General features: G+C 51.4%; 1 protein-coding gene across 1 annotated transcript in view; it reads left to right on the forward strand.

The window, feature by feature from the left end:
* The first annotated feature begins 353 nt into the window (after positions 1 to 353).
* Positions 354 to 11,077, forward strand: part of PLBD2 (phospholipase B domain containing 2) — a 22,574-nt gene continuing 11,850 nt past the window's right edge. Inside the window, exons 1-3 of the mRNA XM_019641661.1 lie at positions 354 to 681; positions 8,042 to 8,135; positions 9,871 to 10,029. Coding sequence (XP_019497206.1) covers positions 410 to 681; positions 8,042 to 8,135; positions 9,871 to 10,029 — 525 coding nt within the window. The 5' untranslated portion in view covers positions 354 to 409. The remainder of the gene's footprint in view (positions 682 to 8,041; positions 8,136 to 9,870; positions 10,030 to 11,077) is intronic.

Raw genomic sequence — 11,077 nt, forward strand, 5'->3', positions numbered from 1 at the left:
TCAATTAACTCTCAATGATTGAGCAAAATTATATATACATATATAAAATTATATGTACATATATAACGAGACATTAATTAAATGTGACAAAATACTAGCAATTGATGGCAGGCATATGGGTATTTATCCTTTTTGCAAAAAGTATTTTCAACTTTTCTCGAGGTTTGAAATTTTGAAAAATAAAAAGTTGGGGGGAAGTGATCTGTACTACGCAGGGTTTTCCCTAGACGGACAGGGATTCCGGAGCCCTTTAAGATGGGCCCCGCTCCTAACGTCCCGCCCCGGGCCACGCCCACCCCGGAAGAACTCGGCCCAAGTCCCGCCCCTTCGCCTCGGCCCGCCGTTCCCCGCCCTCCAAGGAGGAGTGCAGTCACGTGAGCCCGGCTGTGGCGTCCGGCTCCGTGCTGTGATGGTGGCCCCGGCTTACGGCAGCCCCGGTGGCCGCCTGGCCCGGGCGCTGGCCCTGGTGCTAGTCCTGCTGGTCGGGCTGTCTCTGAGCGGCCTGACGGGCGCCATTCCGACCCCGGGGGGTCCCCGGGGATCAGACGGGCCGGTCCCACCCGCCTCCCGCAGCCGCTCGGTGCTACTGGACGCCGAGACCGGCCAGCTACGCCTGGTAGATGGCCGCCACGCGGACGCTGTGGCCTGGGCTAATCTCACTAACGCCATTCACGAGACCGGGTAAGGGTTGGCCCGACCCCGCGCGGAACCAGCTGGGGAGAGGGTTGCGTGGGGCTCCGTGCCTCGCCTGCCCCTAAGGACCAGCCTCTTGCGGGTGACAGTGCCCCTGGCTCCCTGGGGGCCAGTTCCCGCTTCTGAGGCTGCAGCACTACCACCTGGACCATGTCCCTGGTTGGGTGAGAGCTAATGCAACATCTCTCAACTTCATGGGAACTGCCTTCAGCCCGGGGTGACAATACCTCTGTCCCCCTAGAGGCCAGTGCCTGGGCATCAGGGCCTTAAGTGCCTCCATCTGGATCAGGGCCATGGCTGGTTGATAATAAAATAATAACCCCGATTCCCACGCCCTTTCTCTGTACTTACTTCACTTCCCCACCCCCTGGGCCTGTGGGGTGGTGAGCTCTCCAGGAGACTAATTTTCACTTCCTTGATTGTACTATACTTACCCCACAAGTGCCAGCCCCTTGCCTCCATTTCAGGACCAGGGCAGCGGGACCGAGCCTGGGTTCCAGGCCAGCTGGAAAGCAGAGGGTCCCCAAATTCACGCAGACCCAGGTATTAATAGTGTCATTGCCTGGGCTCCGCTCTTCCCTTGGTTCTTCTCTCCTGGTCCAGGGGAAAGTCCCGTGGCCAGATACTTAGCATGGAGCCAAGTGCTCTGTCTTTGGCAGTTGTGGCCACTGTCCTTATCGCTGGGACTGTCGTTCTGATGTGTGACACTCACCTAACTCGTCCGCCTATCTCTGGCCTCCCATTTTCAAATCCGCGGCCCGGATTTTGAGGATGGGCTCTGGCTGAGGTTAGGTGATGCCCCCTCAGGCTTTCTACCAGAGCTTGGGCCTATTCATTCCTTTCTTTACTCACCTCGTGCACTTGGCCTTGGGGACACAGAGCCAAGCAGGTCGGGGAGGGGGGAACCCCATCCAGTGGGTTAGACAGTGCCAGTAGGGAAACCCGAGTGGGAGTGGGGAAAGTCTGCCTCAAAGTCTTGTCAGCAGCGCCCAGGCCCTGAATCCAGGTTTTACTGGGGACCTTAGGGAACTCTGCTCCCCCCCTTATCCTGGGCTCATCCCAGTGCTTACACTGCATTGCCCGCTCCAGCAGGCATGGCCTCCTCCCACTGCTGCCCACATCCATTTTGCCGGCATGCATTAATTCTTGAAGGTGTTGGGAGACACGGACACCCTCATGCAGGTGCTTTGTGGCTCTTGGGAGGGTATAAGATGGATAGACAGATAAAAGGGAGATTTGGGGGAGGGGACAGGGTGGAGGTAATCTGGGAAGGCTCCCAGGGAGAGGAGGCCACAGGGTTGGCTGGCATCAATGGAGGGAAGCAGAGCTTTGTGGCTCCGTGACTCTGGAACCTGGTGACCCATTCTCAGCTGACTCACACATGCTTAGCAGAGCCAGGAGGTCATGACACATCGCAGCCTGGCTGCCAGCTAGAGGAGGCAGCACAGGGATGAGGCCAAGCAGGGGGAGGGGGCTTTGGTCCTGGGAGACCCCCTACTGCGCTGCATTGCGTGGAGAGAGAGGACTTCCTTGATGGTGCTGGATGGAAAGCTCTGCCAGGCCCGGCCCCACAGCTGTGTGACCTTGGGTAAATCACTTCACCTCTCTGAGCCTGTTTCCTCACCTGAATGTGGGGCCTGAAGGGAAATTCAGTGTGATCACAGGAAGCACCTGTTTATTGACTGCAGAAAGGAAGGTGTGAGTGAGAAAGGAGCAGGAGCAGGTGTCCTCTGCCCGCATTTTACATTTGGGAAAACGGAGGCCTGAAAAGCGAGCCCGGGTCTTTTTCACCCTTCTTGCTCTCACTTCGCCGTTCCAGCATCTTTTTTGTCTGGTCTCTTAGTCCCTCCTCTTAGACTCACATGCCCCTTAACCCTGTGAGTCTGACAGCACTTGGGGCTATGATGTAGGGAAAACCGTATCAGAAGCCCCCACTTTATAAGCAGGGAAACTGAGGCCCTTGAAGACACCCTCTTGAGAACTCAGGGCTAAGATGAAACAAAGACATAGATGTGCTTGCCCCTGGTCAGCAGAACCTCTGACCTCTGGGTGACTGTCTCAGTTTTTGAAGAGTGGAGACCAGATATTTGACTCTTCACCTAGAATGGGGATCCCTCCTTTTTTGTGACCCCCAGATTTCACCACTGGGGATCTTGGAATAAATTCCACATCCTCTTCATAATCTCTCCTCTTTCAATTGTGCTGTATCTGATTTGGTCCCCCCACGCAGCCTGGAAACATTTAGGATTTAATGCTCGGGGCTCAGAGATGCCCCCCAGAGGTGGCCTGTGCCAGCCCAGGGCTCTGGCCTTCGTCCTGGGGAGGCCGCCCCCTCCAGCCTTTACCTTTTCCTCCTTCCCTGACCTGATTCTCCAGCCAGCTGTTTGATGTAAATCACCTTGGAGCTGGGAGAGGAAGTAAGGATCAGTCAGTAAAATGGAATAATACCGCCCAGCTATTTCTCTGGAAAGTCACAAAAGCTAAACTTGCCATCAAGAATGAGAAAGGAGGGGTAGCCACAGATAAGGGGGGCATCTCACCTAGTGAGGGTGCCCGGGGAATGCTGTGCGCCAAAGCGGGGTGGTGATCCCCTGCCCACCTCACAGGAATGGGCTGGCTTTTCCCAAACCTGGCCTCTGGATCAGACCCTGGCATAGGCTCGGAGGCGCTTAGCCACCCCGACATAAAATCATGTGAGAAAAGGTTGGGTTAACAGACCCAGTGCTGCCAACCTTTTATTTTTATCAAGCAAGCGCATTAAAAACAAAACAGAACAGTATTTATCGACCTCTGTCCCTTTTATCTCTTAGGGGATCAGCTATTTTAGAGCCAAACAAGCAGAAGGCTGAGGCTGGAAGGGCTGGGGAGTGGGGTATGAGGCAGAGTTTCAGGTTTACTATCAGAGAGATCTAGGACACTTAACTACAGGTGGCCCTGGCAGTGCTGAGGATCGTGACAACCTTGCAGGGTCAGAAGAAATCCTTTGATTAGAGCTTATGGCCCAAGGCAACACGGGAATCCTCAGAGATCAACCTCAGGCGCCCCAGCACGGAATCACATAGCTGGGAACCAAACCTGGCTCCTGGGAGCCTCCCCCACTCAAGGCATTCTGGAAAGAGAGGCGGAAGCCCACCCACCTGGGTTTTCTGAGGACTCAGGCAAAATGAATAAGAGTCATCTAAACCCAATCACCCCAGTGGCCCTTTGGTATCAGGTGACACTCTTGAACAAGGGTAGTGACTGATGCCATATTTATGGTGCTGTGAGGCCTGGCAGGGGGCCAGAGGGTGGGGACGTAGTCACTTTCCACTTATCCTTCTTTCTGCCCAGCTTGAAAGAAGCTGCGCTTCTCCTTTAAATGTTTGTAATTATTAGAAAAGTAATTAACTTTTCCTGGTAAAGATTCTAACAGTTTAGAAAGGTTCGGGATGGAATGTAGGAGGTAAAACTCCACCCCCACCATTTTATCTTTCAGTATATAACCACTGTTAGCTCTTCCAGAATGTTCTGTGCATAAACAGGGCCTAAACATGCATACATATGTATATGTATAGGGGCGTGTGTGTGTGTGTGTGTGTGTGTGTGATGCTTTTATACATGGATTTATCTGTGTCTAGTGTCGACATAAGAAACGTCCAAACCTGTACAGAATTTTTATAAGAGTTTATGTGACCCAGACATGTGCCAGGGAGCAAGATAGCAGATCTCCCAAGAATAACAGTTTTGCAGCTTCTTTCAAGCATTTGATTACTAGAAGGTGGGAGAAAGTGAGGCGAGGATTGGATTACAGGACGGTTAACAAGATCATGTGTTCTCTTGAGGGGTTTATTTCAAAGGTGTGTTAACCCAGATGCACAGAAACAATGGGCAGAGGGCAAAGATAAACCTTTTGCTAAAATGTTATATGTCTGGAGTGTGACTACCCGCCTGTGATCTGCCCTGTTAGGAATTTATGATCAGATCACCCTGTGAGGTTACTCTCCATAGAACTCCCTTTTTTTCTGTTCACACTACCACTTGTCCTTAATCTTTTATTGTTTTTAAGTTTATCTCTGACATCTTGTCAGCACATGGCATTCCACCACGTGGTTCTAGAAACCCACTGAAGGTATGGCTGGATTATTGGGTCAGGCCCCTAATGGTGGACATTTCAGGAGGGTCCAGTTTCCCTGGGCTCTAGTGGAAGATGCTGCTGTGAAAAATGACCCTCACACCCACCTCTGAGGGCTTTATGAGTGCCTGCTCACAGGATGGGTTCCTAACCGCTGCCTATCTCCAGGGCCTCAGCACCATGGCCTTGCCCGAGCCCAGGAACCCCTGGAAGGAGCAGCTGTTTATCAGGCACTGTCTGGAGGAAAGCCACTGGCCTCTCGGTTATAACGGGCTTGTGCCTGATCAGCTTTTTTGGTTTTATGGAGTTTGTGTTTGGTCTCCCTTGATCCCCTGCTATTTTTTATCATGAGGGAGGGTCTGCATATGGAGCCCTGTTATAATCTTCCTCCCATCACCAAACCTACCAGGTCTTCCCAAACTCCCCTCTTAGATTCTCAGGGAGACAGATGTTTCGTGAGCGTAGAATGTGTGTTATCTCCTGGCACACGCCGTTGCAACCCTCTGAGGGGTGAGAGTCACCAGCCCCACTTTACAGATGAGGAAACTGAGGCCCAGAGAGGTTCAGTACTTTTCCCAGAGGTACACAGCTGATAAGAGAGAGACCTGGGGATTCAAACAAAGTCTGAGGGACCCACACACCTAGACTATTTGTCCTTTACTTGCCTTGAAATGTAAACATCTTCATTCCAGTCTCTTGTGCTTCTCTGTCCTTATCTGTGATTATATGTGAGTCTTTAGCCTGAAGTTTATGGCTCTCATCTTCCTTTGATAAAAACTAACTGCCCCGCCTCCCCCCAAAAAATACCCCGCAAAACTCAGTTGAGTTAGAGGCTCAGAGCACATGCTCTGGAACCTTAGCCTCAGCTCTACCACTTACTTGCTGTGTGACCTTGGACAAGTAACTTGGCCTCTCTGAGCCTCACTTGGTTCCCACATCTATAAAGTTGGGAGAATAAAACTCATGTCCTAGGGTCTTTGGAGAATTTAGAGAGATAAGTAAACTTGTCCTGGGTTTAGCACATGCCTGGGGGCTGTTGTTATCCACCATAGTAGGACCTCATTACCAATCCCCACATCTTGTTGGCCTCAGCATTCTTTGCCTTGGAACATTCAGAGCTCAGGCTTCCTTCTGTTACTTCCCCTTTTCTCTCCCCCTTCCCTGGAAAGCTCCTACTTAAACTTCAAAACCCAAAGCAGCCGTAACCTCTTCTGTGAAGCCTTCCTGGATTTTATTCTACAGCAGGAGCTTACCTCCTCAGGGCACCCCCTTGGCATTTGATTCCTTTTCTTATCATAGCAGTTACCCTGTTATGTCATTATCTGTTTATGCATCAGTCACCCCACCCCACCCCCATTAGCTTTTTGAAGTCCAGGACTGGCTGTCACTCATCCTTACATTCCCTCCATGTCGGCACCCTGTAAGTACTCAAAGAGGCTTGCTTGCCAAAAGTATCAGGTGTGGGTATTTTGATAGTCTTTCCCTCTCCAGAGCCTCCTCTAGGGCACAGCTATTCCTGTCCTGGAGCTCTGGTGGTTTTTTAGCCAACTTCCTATGAGACAGTCCTGGCCGAGCCGGGCCCTCCCTTGTCCTGTGGCTTCTTTAAGGTCACGAGTGTCATCCTGTCGCCCTCATGTTCTTAATAGAAATTGCCTTAACGCATGTTTTCCTCCTCATTATAGAAGTCACCTGGGTAAATAGTTTTGTGTCCTTGGAACAAGGATGAAATCTAGACCCATAAAGGAAAAGAGATCTACAGATTTGGCTGCACAAAACCGAAAATCTCTATTTGGCAAAAAACAAAAGCAGAAATCAATGAAAATACAAACATATTTTCAACTTTAGTGACCAGCCAAGGACTATTAATATGTATAGAGGATTTCACCAATCAATAAGAGAAGGTTTTCAAAAAAACACAATAGAGAAAAATAAATCAAGGACACAAAGCAAAGAACTATAAATGACCGAGAAAAATAAGAAAGTATGTATAGCTTAACTAATTAAAGGACTGTAGTTAAAACAACATGATTGAATTTTTCAACTGTCACCTTAGCAAGGATGACAAAGATTGCCAGGCATCACTTTCAGGAAGGTAGTGGGCAGACAGGAGAATGTCCCCTGCTTTGGTTCCAGGACTGGCAGGCAGGAGCCCAGAGCCTTGGGTCCTACCCTAGGTGCTCTGATCAGAACCTGCTTCCTAACAAGGTCTTCACGTGACCTTGATACCCATCAGAGCTTGAGAAGCACTGCTTCACAGGAGGAGTGGGGCCAGCCTGCCCAGAATGGAAGCCAGAATCCAGGCTCTGCCCCTTGCTAGCTCGGTGACCTTTGGCAAGTGTGTCACCTGGTAGTGGGCTACAGTGCTGTGTAACAGACCACCCCTCAAAGCCGGTGACTTACAACAACCATTTAACCTCCTGGGTCCATGGGGCGCTGGGGCAGCTCCACTTTATGCTGGAGGGCTGCAGACCTGGTTAGCTCCTTGTGTCTCTTCTATATCCGGGACCAGTGGACTGGCCAGCGTACCTTCTCATGGCAATAGCAGAGGCACAGGCGGGCAAGGGGAAACAGGGTGGCCTCTTGAAGGCCCGTGTTATAACTGGCACATCGTCACTTCCACCCATATTCCTCCAAGTGGCCAAAGCAAGTCGAATGATGTGACCGAGCCCAAATCAAAGGGGCAGGGAAGGACACTCAGCCGTTAGTTGGGAGGGCCTGCAAAGTGACACAAGACAGGGCGTGGCTGTGGGGAGAGGGGTCAGCAGGGCCATCCACCGCAGCAGTTACATAACCCGTGCTTTAATTTCCTCCTCTTCTGTATGATGGAGACAGTAACAGTGCCCACTTGGTAGGACTGTGGAATTGTCTTGAGGATGAAAGAGTTAAGCGATATGAAAGTGACTAGAACAGTGCCTGGGACACAGGAAGTCCTCAGTAGATATTAGCTGGTGTTATCATGGGCGGTGGGAGTGAGGGTTAGTGCAGCTTTTGAGGGGGAAGCTGTTTGTCACTATGTATTCAAATTAAAAATACATGTTCCCTTTGACCCAGCATTTCCTCTTTCAGGGATTTAGCCAGATGTGCACAGCAACAGACAGACAGGCAGACAGTCATGTGAAAGGCGGTTCATCACTTTTTTTGTATCGTGTAACCCTGGAGGTGGCCGGGTGCCAAGCGGTGGGCAGGCTTCGCGCCGGTCCCTGCACCGACCCAGTGTCCCCTCCCCTCCCTTTCCAGGTGGGCCTTTCTAGAGCTGCGCACCAGTGGCCACTACAATGACAGCCTGCAGGCCTACGCAGCAGGCGTGGTGGAGGCCGCCGTGTCCGAGGAGGTAAGCGCCAGATGGGGGAACCTGGGGCTCCCGCCTGCCCTGCACCACTGAAAAATGTGTTACCCCGGGGAGCGTTAGAGGGTTCCGAGATATGGGCAGAGTGGGCTCCGCCCCTGCCCCCAGCCCTCCATCTAGCGGGTGGGGGGGGGGAAAGGCTCCCATGCATGCGTTCAAAATTTACACCACGTGCTCTTTGATGCGTATAAAAAATATGTAACATATTCCAAGTTACGAAGCGTAATAATAAAATGAACACCCACGCTAAAACCCAGAATGTTACTGATATCGTTGAAGCCCCCCTCCCACCCGCATCCCCCTATCCCCTAAGGCACCTGCCACCCTAAATGGGGTGGCTGTCATTCCCTTTCTTATAAATCAATCATTTATATTGAGCTACATAGTTCATAGGCCATAAAACGCACTGTTTTAAAATGTACAATTCAGTGTGGGTTTTTTTTTAGTATTTTTATAAGGTTGTACAGCCATCACTACTGTCTAATTCCAGAACATTCTTATCATCCCAGAAATGCCATGCCCAATTAGCAGTCTCCTCCCTTTTTTGCCCCAGCCCCTAGCAACCATTAATCTGCTTTCTGTCGCTATGGATTTGGTTATTCTTGACAATTTATGTAAGTAGAATCCTACAATATCTGGTCTTTTGTGCCTGACTTCTTTCACTTAGCATCGTGTTTTCAGGGCTCGTCCATGTTGTAGTGCGAGTCAGCGCTGCATTCCTTTTTAGGGCCAAATAATACTCCATTGTCTGGATATGCCATTGTATTGATCCATTCATCAGTGGGTGGGCTATTGAGTTATTCCCATTCCCTTGCTTTTGTTAAACTAGTTGTACTACATGTGGTGAATCCTTAAGCAACATATTCTTTTGCTTTACTTGATTTGGGGCTTTAGAAAAGTGATCATCATAAATTTCAGAAGCCAGACAATATCAGAAGTGGTGTGACGGCCATGCTGCCACACTGTGGGTGGAGGTGTGACACCCACTGTGGAAAATAATTTGGCATCAGCTTGTAGAGTGGAATGGGTACTTGCCCTAGGCCCCCAAGGTCCCACTGCTTAGATGTGTACCTTAGCGGTGACCTGAGGACGAGCATGAGGTGTTCAAAGCGGCCCCAAGGCATGAACACCCAAATGCCCCCAGCGGGTGAGTGGGTAACCAGATGTGGTAGTCACACAGTGCAGTACGATAAGAGAGTAAAAATGAATCAGCGATACGGATCAATCTGAGGTGCATGATGGCGACAGGGAAAGAGCACATCACAGAGGACAGCATACAGCGTGACAGTTTATAAAACCCACAGTCGTCATTCTGACACCTGGTTGCAGTTTTGGACCCCCCTCCTGGACCTTGATACCTGGGGAGCTGGGCTGGGCCTGTCCTGTGCTGACGGACTGAATGAATACATGTGTAGACTGGGGGTCCCCAGTAACAGAGGAGGTGTGACCTAGGACAGATTTTGAATGACGAAGGCTTCCAAAGGAGGGAGCTGTCCAGAGGCGTCAGGCCCCGTTGGGGCTGAGGGCTGGACGGGTGAGAAGGGCCTCCAGGGAGAGGAACCAGTGTGAGCAAAGGTGCAGAGGCGGCCTCTCCAACGCTCTTTGGAGACCTGGATACGGGTGAGGACCCTGCGCCCAAGTGGGGAGCCCGCGGGGTCCTCAGGGCAGAGAGCAGCCCGGCTGCCCGGCCCTGCCCTCGCCCACCTCGCCCACCCCACAGCTCATCTACATGCACTGGATGAACACGGTGGTGAATTACTGCGGCCCCTTCGAGTATGAAGTCAGTTACTGCGAGAGGCTCAAGAGCTTCCTGGAGGCCAACCTGGAGTGGATGCAGGAGGAGATGGAGCAGAACAAGGACTCTGCTTACTGGCACCAGGTGGGCCCAGCCGCCATGCTCAGTGGGATTGGGCGGCGGGATGTGTCGGCTTCGGGGGCCTGACCCCGCCAGGGCTGCTGCCTTTCCAGCTGGCGACTTGCCTGTCTCCTGCCCCCCTTGGCCAGCCCTCTTTGGAGTATCCATTATCTCCCATCCCTCCTAGCCGACCTGCCGTTCATCCATCTGTCGAGTCTCTACTTGTCTTTACTTCCATCCATCCACTTGATGGACCTCCAGCCATGCATCCTAGCCCACCTACCTCTCCAACCTGTTCTGCCCTCCTACTGTCAAAGAATCAGTGAAGACATGTCATTCATTGTTATTCATAATACGCTGTTTTACTTGCATACAAGGGAGATGGCATTGATCGATTGCTTATGTCTGATGCAGGTGAAAACAGCCTTTATAAAAGAGAAAGAGGGAAAGGGGAGAGCTAGAAAGCCCAGAAAAGGGCTGGCCGAGTGGTTCAGTTGGTTAAAAGCTCGCTCAAGAGTTTGAGCTCTGAGCAAAAGCGGTTCAATGCCCGGCCCGAGCTGAGCAGCCGCTGAGCTGCCAATAGGTGGCAGGATGGCTCCGCTAAAAAAAAAAAAAAAAGAGAGAGACTTATAGAAAGCCCAGTAAGCTTGGGCACAGTGACTTTGTTTCCCCTTGCTTGGGTGAGCTGCCCATCAGCCGGCTGCTAACAGAGACCCAGGCAGCGTGCTCTGCCTTAGGGCCGTTGGCCAGGTCATCAGTGAAGCCATTTATTTATGGGTTCCCTGGAACACCTCAAGAGTTTAACTGTGAAGTACACGCCACAGGCAGTTCCTGGAAAATGGCTGTCAGTGCCGGTGAGTGCCTCCACCTCGCCTAGGCCAGGTGTGCACCTTTCCCTCAGTAGAATTTCTCACTGTCCACCCACCCACCTACTCATACCTTTACTAGAACAGGCTCGTCCACCCACCCACCTACTCATACCTTTACTAGAACAGGCTCGTCCACCCACCCACGCACCCTGCCGTCCACCCATCTGTTCACCCACCCACCCATCTCCCTGTCCATCCTCCTA

This window comes from Hipposideros armiger, unplaced genomic scaffold (assembly GCF_001890085.2).
Source record: "Hipposideros armiger isolate ML-2016 unplaced genomic scaffold, ASM189008v1 scaffold_62, whole genome shotgun sequence".
NCBI classification, from domain to species: Eukaryota; Metazoa; Chordata; class Mammalia; order Chiroptera; family Hipposideridae; genus Hipposideros; species Hipposideros armiger.